The sequence below is a fragment of the Planococcus citri genome, chromosome 4, assembly GCF_950023065.1.
Source record: "Planococcus citri chromosome 4, ihPlaCitr1.1, whole genome shotgun sequence".
NCBI lineage: Eukaryota > Metazoa > Arthropoda > Insecta > Hemiptera > Pseudococcidae > Planococcus > Planococcus citri.
Window position 1 is genome coordinate 48,568,544 of NC_088680.1, and position 16,612 is coordinate 48,585,155.

Genomic DNA, 16,612 nt, shown 5'->3' on the forward strand with positions numbered 1-16,612 from the left:
AAATCAGTGAAAAAAAATTGACCAAAGCCCCTTTTCGATGAAGTGAAGCACCTCAATTGCAATCTTATGAGGAATAAAGTATCTACCTAAAATCGTATTTGATTTTCTGTTTTAAAAAAAACTAAAAACATTTTAAGGGCAGATTCCGATTGTTTTTTTCAAAATTATTTGAATGGAACATTTTTTTTTTTTTTTTAAATCAGAATTAAATTTTTTGGAATTTTTAATTATTGTCCAAATTTTCCAAGTATCATTTTTCAAAGAACAATGAACTACCTACAGAGTATTATAAATAATGTACCAAAAACCCCTTGAAATATTAAACTTTTTGCTGAAGTTGTAAATTTTGTTTTTGAAAATCATCTTTTTTGACTTTTGAAATCAGTTTTCGATCACATTTAAATTTTAGTCACATTTTGAAGGCTCAATTTTTGACTTGAATGAAGATAATGTACTCTTAGTGGCCCAATATTTTTTTTCAAATTCTTGAGGCATCAGAAATTGTAAATTTCAAGCTATAGTATTGGAAAGTTTTTTTCTTGGTTTTACATAAATAATATAAAATACCATCACATTTTGAGGATCATTTAAAACGTGAGTGAGAAAAAGTGCATTTTTTGGATCCAAATTTTTTCCAAAAAATTGTCCTAAAATTTCGAGATATTCATATGATTTTTCAACTACAATATTTAGAATCTTTTTTAATGTCTTTCTGACTGCTGAAGCATTTTAGGGCCCACTTTTGATTTTAAATCAGAGAGAAAAAAAATGTATTTTTGAACCAACTCTTTATTTTAAATTCTCTAAACATGAACGAAACTGGAGGACGAGGTGGACTAAAAATTTGCCAATTGGCATACTTTAATACAAGTAAAAAAATATCAATTTGGCCGAATTAAAATGTCAAGTTTTTACAGTAAAATGAGAGATAGAATGACAATTTGGTAGATCGATCCTGACTCGTAGGTATTCATATGACTTGAAGAAATTTCCATTTTCTTTTTAAATTTTTGATGCTCCATTTTGGAAAATGGAATAATTTACCAGAGCGAAAACGAGGGCAAAATCTTTTAAAAATTTGTTCTCCGAGAAGCAAAAAAAAATGATGATTATCATATTGTAAAGAATTCATTCTTTTGGTTTCAAAATTTTAGAATCCGAATAATGGTGTTTTTTTTTAGAAATTTCAACTATGAAAAAAAAATATGTTTTCAAAAACCTGTGTTCCAAGAAGTAGAATTATGCCTATTCATGCAATATTTCTTGAATTTGAATGATTTTTTTTTTAATTTCAATTTTGAAGGGAAGCAAAAGTTTTTGGAAATTTTTATTATTCAAGAATAATAATTCAATTTTTCCGCCCTTGACACTTTTACATATAACTTCAATTTCAGAAATCTACTGCTACAGTAAATTGATGCAATCAACTTTACTTCAGCAAAATTTTTAACAAACTGAGCCTTCCTAAATTTTTAAACTACAAAATTCGGGTTTTTAAATTTACGTATAAATTTTCTTGACTTCAACATTTGACGAATTTTTTTGGGGTTCAGTCCAAGTTTACTTCAAAACGTTCGGACAGTTTTCCAAGCCATGGCAAAATTTTATCAAAATCATATCAATTGTCAATTTTTGTTGTCAATTTTCTCAAATTTTTCGAAAAAATTTCACTCAAGTCGTCAAAATTATAAAATTTGTTGATTTTTTTTGGTCACTTTTCTCAAATTGTTTTGAAAACATTCACTCAAAAAGTCAAATGATTCACTCAAATCTTAAAATTTACCAATTTCAAATAAAAGATGATCGATTTTTGAAAATTAGTCTACTTTTTGACGAATTGTCGAGTGAGGGGGGCATCTCCCACACCCTTTGGCAGGTTCGTCTCTAGCCCTAAAATCTCGAATGGTGTGAGAAGCTGGCTGCAATTTCAGGAATCTTTTTAATCAAAATTCGGTTTTAAGAAAACGTTATCTATTGAAAAAAACGATACCTAAAAATGATGAATAAGAAAAAGAATTCCAGATTCTCTCAATTTATTGTAACCAGGAATAATCTTATTAGGTAGCTTGAACATTGCATAAACGTTGCCTGTATAGTGTATCGTGTGTTTTGAAGGAGTTAATCATTAGATGAAGAAAGATGAATTTTAGTGGAATTCGTTGTTAAAAATGTAATTTCTTGTGTTTTCATTTTTTTTTAAATTGAAATATTTTTTTAATTACCTACATATTTGAGGTATTTTGTTGCACAAATTTTATATTTCCAAGAAGCGTTTTTCATGAGCACAAAGCTACGTTTTTTTTTTTTTTTTTTTTTTTTTAAATTAATTCTTTCATTTTTTCGATTCATTATGTGGAATTTCCAGTTCACAAATCTTTATTCAGAACCCAATTTTGTAATTAAGTATATTTCCAAATCGACGAAGTTACCCCTCGAAAACTAAATAACTGCCCCTCACCCTATCATTTCTCATCCATTCTCCTAACTAAATTATCAGAATCACTAATAACATTGGAAATCTCATCTCACACACTCGTGTTTTTCTTCCTCATTCCTCATGCATCTTCATACTCTCGCATTTCGCACACATATTATATAAGGGGAAAATATTTAGAGGGAAAATTGAAATTAGCCCACTATAAGCGTAGGTAAAGTGGGTATATTTCTACACGTATAAGTATAGGCTAGATTTTAGCGGGGTAATAAAATTGATAAATATCAAACTTCCGTTCATACAAGGTATACGTTTACGTTTACGTACGTCTACGTATACGTATATATGACAAGGAGGCGAATTTCACCGATAACTGCTCTGCCATTCTGCCAATTTAAAAGTAAAAAAAATAAATCATTTTCATTCGCATGTTATTGCTAACACGTTTGATTAATGTCCGCCTATCTTGTCGGATTTACCTTGATATTCCATAAACGAATTAGATGTAAAAATTTCATTATTTTCTAACGAAAATAAAAATAACACGATCAAGGATTTGCGTATACCTATGTATACCTATATAATACATGTTGATATTGGGTATACCTCTAAGTAGATGTATGTATTACGCGAACGATAATGGTTTTTTATCCTACTAGTAGAATAAAACACTACTTTATTCACTCTCGCTAGTCGCTCGAGTGATCAAATGCGCGTTTTCTTCCCACGTTTAGATAAAATATGTTATTCAACTAGTGAAATAAAGTGATTTTCAACGATTTTTAATTACTTCCCTCGCTCTGCTCGGGAAATAAACCTCAAAAATCGTCAAAAATCACTTTATTTTACTAGTAGGATAAAATACCATTCCCCTCTCGCGACCAAGAAACTGTACATAAGCGAACTCGAGGTGCTGCATTAAAAAAAATACCGTATAGTATAGAAGAGGACAGAGAGGCAAAATAAAGACGAAAAAAAAAGAACTTTACGCAATAATTAAATAGTATATAGTAGAATATGGAACCAGCTGGATATATTAAAATTAATATTCGTACAAAGAGAAACAATTTTTGCAAGTAATGTATGCTTGGCATATGTGTTATGAACTCACATCGAGTTACTTTCTCATCTCCTTAAATTACCGAAGTATGGGCGTGGCTTCGCTATTTCAGTGTAATACCAAATCCGGTTAAAATATGACTTGCATAAATTCGGTCAATACCTACGTATAATATTAATTATACGTTCTATTAAGCATTCACGGTTGCCATAAATTTCTTCGGCATAAATTGTGTCGAAAATCATTCGACGAATTGGTAAAAAAAAAAAATAATCCCTCCAAAGGTATTTACCCACCGCGCGCCGTCGTGATTATAAGTATTTTTTTTCTCTCTCTCAATTCTTCGATTGTAGGTATATAATACATTTTGAAAGGCGTAATTAAAAATTGCTTTGACTGCAGTGAATCGCTATCCAGCCGTGAGCGTTTTACTAGATCATTTCAAAAGCGCAATACCGAATACGCGAAACCACCGTGACAAATTTTCTCATTGTAATCACTGTATTTAGAGATATCGAGCAACCACTAATTATTTCAGCGCCGCACCATTCGTTGGGAAAGTTTTGATAGAAAATTGTACGATTTAAGTGAAAAAAAGAGCAGAAAAATTACAATATTTATTCCTACATAAGTTCATATCGTACAACGTGCAGTTGATAATTTTTTTATTTTTTTTTTTATTTTACAGAGAACATTTCCATTGTTTAGACTGTAATTCAAAAGTATTCATTAAAAAGGAAGAAATGATTAGGCATTTTAAATGGCACAAAAAACGAGACGAAAGCTTACAACATGGATTTATGAGATATTCGTCCAGCGACGATTGCACAGATAGGTTCCAAAATTGTACGCATAATAGAAAGCAGACTCATTACCATTGCATTCAGGTGAGCTATTTAATTGGTGCATTTTATCTATTTAGATATACCTATGTGAAATGAATATAATGTATTTAGATATATATTGTTGCGTATTTTAATTCAATTGAGAAAGTTTTATCACCTTCTTAATCGTCAAATAGGTATTTAATATCGTCGCTTGCATATAAAGCGCATGAAACTTTTAAATTGATTTTAAAAATAAATTCCAAGTAGGTGACAACGAAGATAATTAATTTTTTTCATACTTTTACAGGGTACTTGTGATAAAGTTTATATTAGTACATCGGACGTACAAATGCACGCGAATTACCATAGAAAAGATTCCGCCATTATACAAGAAGGATTTCAAAGATTACGAGCTACCGAAGAATGTCGTACCGAATATTGCGTATTTTTTGGCCAAAAAACTACTCATTTTCATTGTCGACGCGAACATTGCACGTTTACGTTTAAAAATAAAGCCGATATGGGTAAGAAAATAAGTTTTAGAATTCTAATTTTGAGGTGATATATGCCTAAGTAAATTTACTCGTATCTATCTACCTGCGTATTTCCCTCCGGAGGCATTTGGCACTGGTTTTGTGTAGAGATAGTGTGTAAGTGTTTGTATTTTTTTTTATTTGGGTGATGTATGAGAGTATCTTTGTATTTCAGGAAATCCTGGAAATATTGGTTTGAGAAAATATGATAATGGGGGAGGGGAGGAAAGAGGTAATTTGGTGGATGCCATTTTTTTTTTTTTTTAATTATTTTATTCAGAAAAATCAACTAAAAATGTAACATTTACTTAGTACAAAATTTCCAGCTCTGCTTTGCTCTTTCAAGTTTTTTTTTTTTTTTTTTTTCATATTACATATTTTGAGCTTGTACCCGGGTATTAAATCAAGTTAGGTACTTTGGTTATTTTTTATACGTTTTGGTTTCTAAAGTTACTTTTTTTCTGTAAAAAATTTCAAAAATTTAATTCGTCTGAGAATTGTCCAAAAAATGCTGAAAAAAATTATTAATTTTCAGCCAAAAATTGAAAAAAAGTCTTCCATTTTCAGTAATGATTGCAAAAAAATATCATTTTGTGCCAATAATTTCCAAACAGTGTCTTGCTTTTTGGTAAAATTGTCAGTCTGGCTTTTCATCAAAAATTGTCAAAAGTTCTCGGTTTTTGTAAAAAAATTCCTCCGAGTCTTCCTTTTTTTGAAAAAATGGGCAAAAATTAAGAAGGGGTGTCGTTCTTTTACCCAAAAATACAAAAAGAATAAAAATTGCAAAAAAAAAGTACCTAATTGCTCTGTCATTGATTTCCAAAAATTGCAAATTTTTGTTTTTGGAAAAAAATCTTGCGATTAAAGATTCTAACTTTTTTTTCCAAAAAATATCCAAAACCTCTTTTTTTGCCAAATTCTAAAAAAGTTCTGTATTTTCCAAAAATTGACAAAATCGTACTTTTTTTTCAAAAAATTAAAAAAATTATTGCTCTATCACAAAATTGTTGAAAATTATCGTTTTTCAAAAAAAAAATTCCAAACGGATGCTTTTTTTAGAAATTTTCCAAAATCTTTGCTTTTTGCCAACAATTTTAAAAAATCGTCGTTCTTTTACCTAAAAATCGCAAAAAAGGCTTATTTTTGGGGGAAAAACGTGAAAAAATGTAATTACTTTCCCAATAGTTCTCACAAATTGCTGACTTTTCCTATAATTGTCAAATTTCTGTTTTAAAAAATAATTCTCTTTATTGCTGAAGATTTGGACTTTTTTTCAAAAGTTATCCAAAACCCTCGTTTTTTTTTTATTGGAAATTGCCAAAAAGTTTTGTTTTTTTTTTCAAAAAATCTCAGTTTTACTTTTTGTCAAAAATTGTAAGAAATTGTCGATTAGTAACCAAATTGTGTAAAATTGACGTTTTTCTTCTTAAAAAATTCTAAAACGTATCACTGTTTTTCAAACATTGTCCAAAAAGTCTCGCTTTTTTTGGTCAAGAATTGCCAAAAAGCCCTTTCTTTTGTTAATGTTGACAGAGTTTCGCATTACTTTGCCAAAAATTGTCAAAAAGTCTCACTTTTTTTTATCAAAAAATTTCAAAGTAGGTAGTTCAATTTTTTTAAATCAAAAACTGGAACATTTTAATTTGTTATTTTCTGAGTGTTTTTTTTTTTTTCATTGAAAAAATGATCATAAAAGTTAAAAAATATTCATGAAAATAGCTTTTTTGAAATTTTAAAAAGTGGAAAATTTCTTGATTTTTATAAAAAATTTCAATTGGTTACCTGATTTTAATATTCAAAATAAAATTTTATTTTTCATTAATTTTTGCATCATTTCGATTAGGTAATTTTAAGATTCATACGTTTTTTAACCATTTTCTCTCATTTTTACGTTACAGAAAAACACAAAACATATCACATCAAAGACGAACAACTAGCTCGAGACGGATTCCGTAAATTCTTGAAACAAGATCCGTGCGGTTTCACTGGTTGTCGTTTTTCGCAAATTTGCAACCATATCCACTGCGTACGAGAAGGATGTTCGTACGTTTTGCATTCTAGCGGACAGCTTGTCAGTCATAAACGTAAACACGAGCGTAAAGATAACGAAATGACGTACCGTAAATTCAAATTAAACCATCAAAATTTAAGTGTATTTAATGGCGCTGCTGATCAGGTAAATAACATTACATCGATGTTAATTTGTTCAAAACCTATATAACCACGTTAGCATCCTTCTCTAATACGATACCTATTTACCTGTGTATTTTTAGCTCAGTCAGTATTCCGATAAGTTACTGTCTCCGACCAACTCGTTGCCGTTGTTTCAACATAGTCAGGTTAATCCTACGCTAAATACGAGTTACGCAGCTTTACACGAGAATAGCTATAGTAATAGTTCCAGCGAAGATCCTGCTTCTCCGGCCAATAGCATTAAATTTCGTTCCAGTGGTTCGACGCAGCTTTCAGGTAGGCCTACAAACGAGATTTTGAATTGTTCCCACGTTGAGAAATTATTATTACCTACGAAATTTCAACTTGGATTTTTTTGTTGTTGTGTTCGCAGGTGGCTATTTCACCGAAAATTTCAGTCCGATGGATTTCTCGCAGTCTGAAGATTCTTCGGATTATTTCTATAGATTTATTAATTACTTTCAAGTTGGCGATAGTTGCCCGTTGAATGTGAAATGTTCGATGCATGGTACCGAGCATTATCATTGTAAAGAACCAAATTGCGAACTTTCATTCAAGTAAGTACCTACCTAGAGCAAATAGGACAACAAACCAGCAGAAATTTTGTTAAAAAGACAACAATTTTATTCAATTTTTGATTCGTTCAGGAGTAAAGACTCGGCTGAAAGTCACGCTAGATTACACGAAGCTCAAGAAAGATTGGCTGAAAATTTATACCAAGAAGGCACGCCGTATTGTCACGAAGATAGCTGTCCAAAAGAGAAGCATTTCCATTGTACTTGGGTAAGAACATATAGAACACTGCTTATTGAAATCGTCATATTAATTCGAATTACCTATCTAATGGTTTAATATTTTTGGTAATATTAGGATGGTTGTTACGAAGCGATACTTCCCAGTGAAAAATTAGAACACCTTAAAATACACGAAATTTCTACTAATCAATTCAACTCATTAGACGCGTTATTTAGAAGGAAAAGAGGAAGGCCACCGAAGAACAGAATTATCGAGGTATGTACCTATTTGATTGATTTGGTGACGCTGCTTTTTATATTCTAATTGATAATAATTAAAACAAAGCATTCATGAAAAAACAGTGTAATATGAAAAATTGCATTTAATACCAATGAACATCCTTGTTGAAAAAACTCACCTATTAATAAATTTTTTTGTTTTTTTTTTCAGGTATGGAATGACTGTGTAAGTATTTTGTTGAATATTATTTTAATTAAATTCTCGATCGGCAATTAATTGAATTTCTACCTGCAGAGTGGCATCATTGGTAACGATTCGCCTCAAGCTATATTTACCAGCTTTAAATTACCGAAAATCTCCTCCGGTACTATTACCAATAATTCACAACAATCCGACAATGAAATCAATTCACCGCCAAATAATCATTCGCCGAAGCATCTTTCTCAACATATTCTGGTAAGTGAGCCTATATAAAATTCCTTCGTCAAAATTAGATAGGTTTAATTTCTAATGCTAAAATGTTTGATTTTTGATACAGGATCAGTACAAATTCGAAGAATACACCGAAGGATGTCCAGATCCATTGTGTGTGTTTTCAAATCGGTCTCCTACATCGCCACATTACCATTGTCGAAGACCTCGTTGCTTCTTCGCCACCAATTCGGAAGAGCAACTGCTTTCGCATTCGGTCAACTTTCACGACACTATTGAAATCATGGACGGATTTTTATTTTTCGATTCATCCGTCGATTGTCGACTCGATAATTGCAAAAGGTAAATTTAAATTTAGATTTTGACAAAATAATACGATGGTTCATTTACATACAAACACGATGCTAACGATTTTTGTTAATTAATTAGTAATAAAATCAATCGGCATTTCCACTGCGTACGACCCGGATGCGGATTCTCGTTCGTTGGATATTCGGTGATGGCCGAACACAACAATAAACATCAGTTATCGGAAATTACGCACAAGATTAATTCGAGCAAAGGCGAGTACCTATTTTTTCGAGTTTATTTTTAATTTCTATAGCCTTGAATTGTGATTTAACGAATTGAATTTTTTTTTCTCGTCGTGTATAGATGGTGAACCAGAAATAAAATGCGAACCTTCTGATGATTCTGTCTCGTTGAATAATTCTGCTACCAATATTACGCCTACTTCAGCACCTTCGTTATCACCTGTAAATCTGAATAGTAAATCTAACGGTTGGTATTATTTTTATTATGTAGGGATTAAAAATTACCTACCCATTTTTTGACCATGTGTTTTAATTTTTCGATTTGATTTGTTTTCATGTGCAGTGGTCAGAGCTGCTGGAACTTTTTATCCGTTATGTAGTTTGAACAATGTCGGAAATTCCTCACCGCCAAGCATCAGTGGTAAGTTTTCTTCCTCGTTAAGATAAATGGTACAAAGCTATAGTCCGACTCGAGTTAATAAAATTGCCTATCGTTTGCCTGAAATACAAATATGAGTGAGATTTGAGGCGAACTGGGTATGCAATTTATTTTACTCGTTTGTTAGAGATGATGAACGTATTAGAAATGAGGCGTTATTCTGATCGATTGGGAACGTGTTTTTTTTTTGTCAATTTAAATTATTCGCTGAAATTTTTTTTTTTCTGAGCATCCTCGAATTATTGTAAAATATTCTCAAATTTTTTAGTCGGTTCAGATTTTAATTTTGAGACTGTATCAACGTTACAAAAATGTAATTTGTTATTAATTCGAATAATCGAATTAGGTAAATCGCATATGTAGGGACATTTTCAGGGAATTAGAATCGTCTCTTTTTTAGTTCAATCGAGGTTAAAATGAACCATTTTCTCGATGATTAAATTTTAAAAATTTTTATTTTACAGAAGATAAAATAAAATTGGAATCTCCAAGTCAACAAGATTCCTTATCAGTGATCCCAACATCCACACCAACACCAACCACAACTTCTTCGCCTCTTCTTAATTTACTGCCAGAACGGATGCAGTTGCATGAACACACGAATTACACAGCAGATAAACCTTGCTGCAGACCATTTTGTAAACTCAAACGTAAAGAACATTACCATTGCAATGAATGTAACCAAGTAAGAGTAAGATTCATCTTCCTTAATAATAACTTAACTTTTACCTAAACCTCTAGCTGCTCTATTTGATCGTAATTACTAATAAATTTTGTGTATTTTGCAGGCTTTTTCGGAAGTTGATAAGTTGAAGCAACATATTTTAAAACTACATAATCCCAGTAAAAAACCATTCGCCGTTAAATTGGAAAATAACAATAATAATAGTATGATCGACGATAACGAAGATCTGGGACGTTCACCTGGTGAGTAAACAAAACTACATAGGTACTGTACCTATTATTGTAAACAATTCGTAGTGATGGTAGAATTATTCTACCTACAATTGATATAATTTTCAATATTTCAGCCGGTTTACCTCCTTCTTTACCTATGGGAATAGATGCTGCAGACTTGGTTCATTCACCTCATTATCCTGGTCTAGGCGTAGCAATGGCAGCAGCTCAGCAATTAGCAATGATGACTTCTCAAAGTATTTCGTTCATCGGTATGCCTCCATTGTATACCTCACCTTCAGGTAATAACTTGAAAATGTTTAGAATTTCACAATTATTTATTTAGATTGTCGAAAAGTGGATGAAATAATTACGTTATCGTATCATTTTTTTAATGTGTAGGTTTCATGATTACTCCACCTCACGCCTTTACTCATCCGCATGCGTTATTAGGAAATAATTTATTAGAATCTGTGTCTCCTCATGGAGCAGATTTATCAGTGAATCCAACCAATAGCGAAATGAATGCCGCCCAGAAGCGATGGTAAGCACTATTGAAATATTACTAAATGAAGGTTTCTATTAACGAATGATTCCTAATATTTTTTTAATATCAATATTTCAGTTCTGCATCGCCTCATGAAATGAGTCCTGAAATGAAAAAGGCCCGAATTCAAAACTCGATGAGAATATTGAAAGATGAACCGGTACCAGAAGGATATCTTCGTTTTAGGTAACGTCTATTGTTATTTTTTTCCTCGAAAGTATTTTTTTCTTTCAGTAATTTACGTTGAAAGTGAGGGAATTCATCTCGGTAATAAGGTTCGCAAAAATCACAGAAAATTAAAATATCTTTGAAAAATGTAATTTGTGAAATGGGAGCTGTACGATTGAATTTATTTTTATGGTTCGAAAAAGACCTAAATTACAAGATTTCATCATCGTCGTAAAATTTCCACATTTTTGAAAAAAATTTTCAAAAATTTGAACTTTGATGTTCTGACGAATCAAAAACCTAACGTTGAATTTTATCTTTCCAGATTTAATGAAGACTGCCATTACTCTCACTGCGGTTATAGAGAACACCAGACTCATTTCCATTGTGTGCGACAAGATTGTGGTTACAGTTTTTGTGATAAGACTAGATTCGTACAACACACTGCCAGACATGAAAGGTACCGTATAAACTTCCCCGAATAATTCTTCTAAAATAACTCGAACTAAATCTCGAAATCTTTTTTTAATAGGCTGGACACGCTTATGGGAGGCGATTTCCATCAATACAGAGCGAACGTCTCTTGCGGTAGAGTCGAATGCGCCTATACTGCTTCGCTAAGTGGAAGTCAAAACAAAGCATCTCACTTTCATTGTTTAAAGTGCGACTTCGTCTGCACCGATACAAATAAAGTAGTAGCTCATCGTAGACAGCATCAGAAACTAGATTCGATAAATGCAGCCGGTTTTGAAAAATTCACCCCTTCTCAAGCATGTAATCAACCAGATACTTGCGTACATTCGGGTAAACAGACGCACTACCACTGCCTAAGTTGTCAATACGCTGTGCTTGGCCTAAGTCAAATGACTTCTCATAAATATCGTCACATGGATCAATGATGTATTTGAAGAAACTTTTCCAACGAATTGGAATTTATTTTTCATTATAGCGAAAAAAATAATACTTATGAAGAAAAACTCGTTAAACGAATATAAGTTTCGAGTAGTTTGCGTGACTAGAATATTGCAATATGGGTAATTTTATCGGGCGAGTTTTTTTTTTTTTATTATTTAACTTCCACTTGTGAAAGATTAAAAATAGATTTTTCATTCAAACTTCGAAATAAGGAGGGTTTTTTCGCGGTTTTCAAATTTTATTACTATTGCGTTAATGAACGTTTATGCCAAAGATTTTTAACGTACATTTACCTATTATTCTAAATCCACGGTCGAGCATTTCAAATGCTTCGCATTCTGGTAACAAAATAATGGTAATTGAAAAATGAAAAAAATATCGAAATTTTGGCCAAATTTTTTTCTAATGTTAAATCTACATTCAATGTAAGATGCACTTTTGAAACACCAAATAAAAAAGTAATATTTTCTACGACTATTCGAGTATTTTGTGATATTAATTTATACGAAAAAGTGTAATTATTTTTAGTTATATTTTTTGTATGTATGATAATGAAAGCGTTTTTAGAATTTAATGTTAATAATACTTTTTTTTTACATGATGTGTACATTATTGTATTTTTTTTTTTTTTTTTTTTTTGGTAGACATACAAAAATGTCTAGAAACTTTAATGAGCTTTTTGTAAATTTTTTTACATAGATTAAAATTAGGATGGTTTTTTTTTCTTTTGTTTCATTGTATATTATTTTTTAGTCATCCATAGAACTGATAAATTAAATTTTTTGTAGCTTTAATTTTTTTTTTGTTTTGTTACAAACAAATCCATTACCATAACGGTTTTTGAGAATAAAAAAATATTCGCCAAAAATTTGTTAGTCGATTGTCAAAAATTAAAAATTTAAAAACCGAGATCTTTATAAAGTGCCATTTAAAATTTGTATATTTTTATTATAATTCTGAAAGTTTTGTTACTGTAATTAATTTTTATTTTATAAATCGGTTGCATATTTATTCGACGAGTTCGTTACAGGGTATTTTATTGGCCTAAAAGTACACAGCAATGTTACCAATAGGTCTGAAATTTTTTTTCAACATGAGCTTACAGATTTAAATTTACTGTACCTACCCCTAATACCTATGAAAAGTTCCACACTGTTGAATCTTGCAAATATGTTAGCTTTTCTTCTCTTTTTGTAGTGTTGATGTAATGTTAAGGAAACATAAATACTTATTTAAACTCTCACGCCGTCTGATGTACAAAAAAAGTGCCTTTAAATAGTTGGTAAGTGGTAACGTTGCGATTTAAATGGAAAAAAAGTTTAACATTTTCTTATTTTGTACATTCCCTACATATGTTTTAATGAGATGGAAATTCTTTTGACGACTTCGATAAATCTGGGAAAATACGCATTTTTGATAAAAATAATACTTGATTGGTTGGAAAATTTCCTTTTTCATTCTAGAATTCGAAATGAGTAAATTCAAAATGTCACGATGAAACACAAATTGTATAATTTTTGGCCTATATAATTTGTACTTTGTACCTATAAATATTGAACGATGATGACCCAGTGATTATACGTAAAACAATGTAGAATTTTTTTTTATTTTGACAATATATTATTATACCCTTTTAGATATTATGTTGTATTTTCTTTATAAAATAAATTTTCAAGTTTTATGATTTTTTTTTTTTTTTTTGAGAAAAAGAAACGCGAATTTAATATTTACCTATTTCATTTAAAATTAAAAATCGGATTTTTGCCCCTTTCTACGATAAAGATATGCAACCTAAACGACAACTGTAACTTAAGTTGGGACATTTGATTTGACCCGAGAAGGGCATTTTCTGACTCGAGTCTCAGATCTGAAAATGACCCTCTCAGGTCTAGAAATGTCCCAGCTTTAATCATAGTTATTGTTTGGTTTGCATATTTTTACCGTAGTGGAGGAGAACTGACAAATCTGACTTTTGGAAAAATTATTTAGTGTCTTAAAAGCTAATGTAGTGTAGGTATACAAAGTGTCAATTGTTACTAATTAAGCATCACTGATTACGAAAATGTCGTCAATTTACTCCTTATTGCATTTTATGCGTCGAAACTTGAAACTTCATCTTGAAAATTTCGATATTTGAAAACCAACGTATTTTTGAGTACCCCAAAGGGTCCAAAGCTCAGAAAAATATGCTAAAGATCTGATAGATATGTGATATGTACTTTTGGTATACTAACGCCATCTGTAGGAATAAAATAAAAGTTTTGTTCTGTTTTCAAAAAAAATGGACTGAAAAATTGAAGAAATGAAGGCAGATGTGCGCGTGGGGCAGGGGCTCTCTCAGAGTGCTCAGGAATTGCTTTCAAAAAGAGCATTTGATTGAAATGGAATGGATCAATTATCATTGTTAAATAATTACTCTTCATTAATCATCGCTGATTTTGAAAAATGTGATCTATTTTACCCCATACTTTGCCCATACATACTGACACCATTTAAATCAGTGGTAGGTAGTAGTGTTCAAACCCATTTAAAAACGAGTGGTAGTTACAGACACCATTTGAATAAGTGGTAGTGTTCAAACCCATGTAAAAACCAGAGGTAGAGACTCACACCACACTGAGTCACACCATTCAAATCGGTGGGCACATGTAAAAAACCAGTGGCAGTGGCAGTGACAGACACCATTTTGAATCAGCAGGTGTGTGTTCAAACCCAAGTAAAAACCAAGTGGTAGTGACAGACACCATCTAACTCAAATGTAAAAACCCGTGGTAGTGACAGACCCCATTTAAAACAGTGGTAGTGGTGGTGACAGAAACCATTTAAATCAGTGGTAGAGTTCAAACTCAAGTAAAAAACCAGTGGTAGTGACAGACACCATTTAAATCAGTGGTAGTTCTCAAACCTATTATAGATAGTGACAGACACCATCTAAATCAGTGGTAGTGTTCAAACCCAAGTAAAAAACCAGTGGTAGTGAAAGACACCATTTAAATCAGTGGGTGTGTGTTCAAACCCAAGTAAAAAACCAGTGGTAGTGACAGACGCCATTTAAATCAGTGGGTGTGTGTTCAAACCCAAGTAAAAACCAAGTGGTAGTGACAGACACCATCTAACTCAAATGTAAAAACCCGTGGTAGTGACAGACCCCATTTAAAACAGTGGTAGTGGTGGTGACAGAAACCATTTAAATCAGTGGTAGAGTTCAAACTCAAGTAAAAAACCAGTGGTAGTGACAGACACCATTTAAATCAGTGGTAGTTCTCAAACCTATTATAGATAGTGACAGACACCATCTAAATCAGTGGTAGTGTTCAAACCCAAGTAAAAAACCAGTGGTAGTGACAGACACCATTTAAATCAGTGGGTGTGTGTTCAAACCCAAGTAAAAAACCAGTGGTAGTGACAGACGCCATTTAAATCAGTGGGTGTGTGTTCAAACCCAAGTAAAAAACCAGTGGCAGTGACAGACACCATTTTGAATCAGCGGGTGTGTGTTCAAACCCAAGTAAAAACCAAGTGGTAGTGACAGACACCATCTAACTCAAATGTAAAAAGCCCGTGGTAGTGACAGACACCATTCCATTTACATCAGTGGTAGTGTTCAAACTAGGGATGGGAAATGCTCCCGCATGTTGTTTTGCGTGCGCGCATGCGCGCATATGCGCGCATTTGCTCGAGCACGCGAGCATATTTTACTATTACGCATCCCCTTACTTGATACACATTATGTAGAAAGTCATTACATAAAATAAGTGTAATCTAATACAAATCACAATGAAGATCAAAAAATTGAAAAATGCATTAAATTTACCAAAAAAAGGCAAAAATAACGAAAATGAGCAATAAATATCCAAAATTTTTGAAAATTTCCTTATTTTTTCATTGAAAATGCTCGTGCTCGAGCAAATTACTAAAATGCGTTCTCGCGCATTTGAGCAAATGCTCATCGTGCTGTTGCGCGCATTTGAGCATGCCATCCCTAGTTCAAACTCATGTAAAAACCAGTGCTAGTAGACAGACACCTTTCAATCAGTGGGTGTGTGTTCAATTCAATCCCAAGTAAAAAACCAGTGGTAGTGACAGACACCATCTAACTCAAATGTAAAAACCCGTGGTAGTGACAGACCCCATTTAAAACAGTGGTAGTGGTGGTGACAGAAACCATTTAAATCAGTGGTAGAGTTCAAACTCAAGTAAAAAAACCAGTGGTAGTGACAGACACCATTTAAATCAGTGGTAGTGTTCAAACCCAAGTAAAAAACGGGTGGTAGTGACAGCCACCGCCGCCATCTAAATCAGTGGTAGTGTTCAAACCCCAGTAAAAAACCAGTGGTACCTAGTGACAGACACCATTTAAATCAGTGGTAGTGTTCAAACCCAAGTAAAAAACAAGTGGTAGTGACAGACGCCATTTAAATCAGTGGGTGTGTGTTCAAACCCAGGTAAAAAACCAGTGGCAGTGACAGACACCATTTTGAATCAGCTTGTGTGTGTTCAAACCCAAGTAAAAACCAAGTGGTAGTGACAGACACCATTCCATTTACATCAGTGGTAGTGTTCAAACTCATGTAAAAACCCGTGCTAGTAGACAGACACCTTTCAATCAGTGGGTGTGTGTTCAATTCAATCCCAAGTAAAAAACCAGTGGTAGTGACA

At 32.2% G+C, this 16,612-nt stretch overlaps 1 protein-coding gene across 4 annotated transcripts in view; it reads left to right on the forward strand.

Annotated features, from left to right (window-relative positions):
• Positions 1 to 13,634, forward strand: part of LOC135846006 (zinc finger protein castor homolog 1-like) — a 154,789-nt gene extending 141,155 nt beyond the window's left edge. For 3 of the 4 annotated variants that reach the window (XM_065364932.1, XM_065364931.1, XM_065364933.1), the window contains 20 exons: positions 4,183 to 4,381; positions 4,629 to 4,845; positions 6,753 to 7,030; positions 7,128 to 7,323; positions 7,421 to 7,604; positions 7,695 to 7,830; positions 7,918 to 8,058; positions 8,233 to 8,247; positions 8,317 to 8,478; positions 8,561 to 8,796; positions 8,884 to 9,017; positions 9,109 to 9,234; positions 9,331 to 9,408; positions 9,891 to 10,117; positions 10,215 to 10,353; positions 10,458 to 10,625; positions 10,726 to 10,867; positions 10,949 to 11,056; positions 11,364 to 11,498; positions 11,571 to 13,634. In XM_065364932.1, coding sequence (XP_065221004.1) covers positions 4,183 to 4,381; positions 4,629 to 4,845; positions 6,753 to 7,030; positions 7,128 to 7,323; positions 7,421 to 7,604; positions 7,695 to 7,830; positions 7,918 to 8,058; positions 8,233 to 8,247; positions 8,317 to 8,478; positions 8,561 to 8,796; positions 8,884 to 9,017; positions 9,109 to 9,234; positions 9,331 to 9,408; positions 9,891 to 10,117; positions 10,215 to 10,353; positions 10,458 to 10,625; positions 10,726 to 10,867; positions 10,949 to 11,056; positions 11,364 to 11,498; positions 11,571 to 11,937 — 3,388 coding nt within the window. In that variant the 3' untranslated portion in view covers positions 11,938 to 13,634. The remainder of the gene's footprint in view (positions 1 to 4,182; positions 4,382 to 4,628; positions 4,846 to 6,752; positions 7,031 to 7,127; positions 7,324 to 7,420; positions 7,605 to 7,694; positions 7,831 to 7,917; positions 8,059 to 8,232; positions 8,248 to 8,316; positions 8,479 to 8,560; positions 8,797 to 8,883; positions 9,018 to 9,108; positions 9,235 to 9,330; positions 9,409 to 9,890; positions 10,118 to 10,214; positions 10,354 to 10,457; positions 10,626 to 10,725; positions 10,868 to 10,948; positions 11,057 to 11,363; positions 11,499 to 11,570) is intronic. The other variant, XM_065364934.1, reaches the window with a different exon arrangement.
• Positions 13,635 to 16,612: the final 2,978 nt, after the last annotated feature.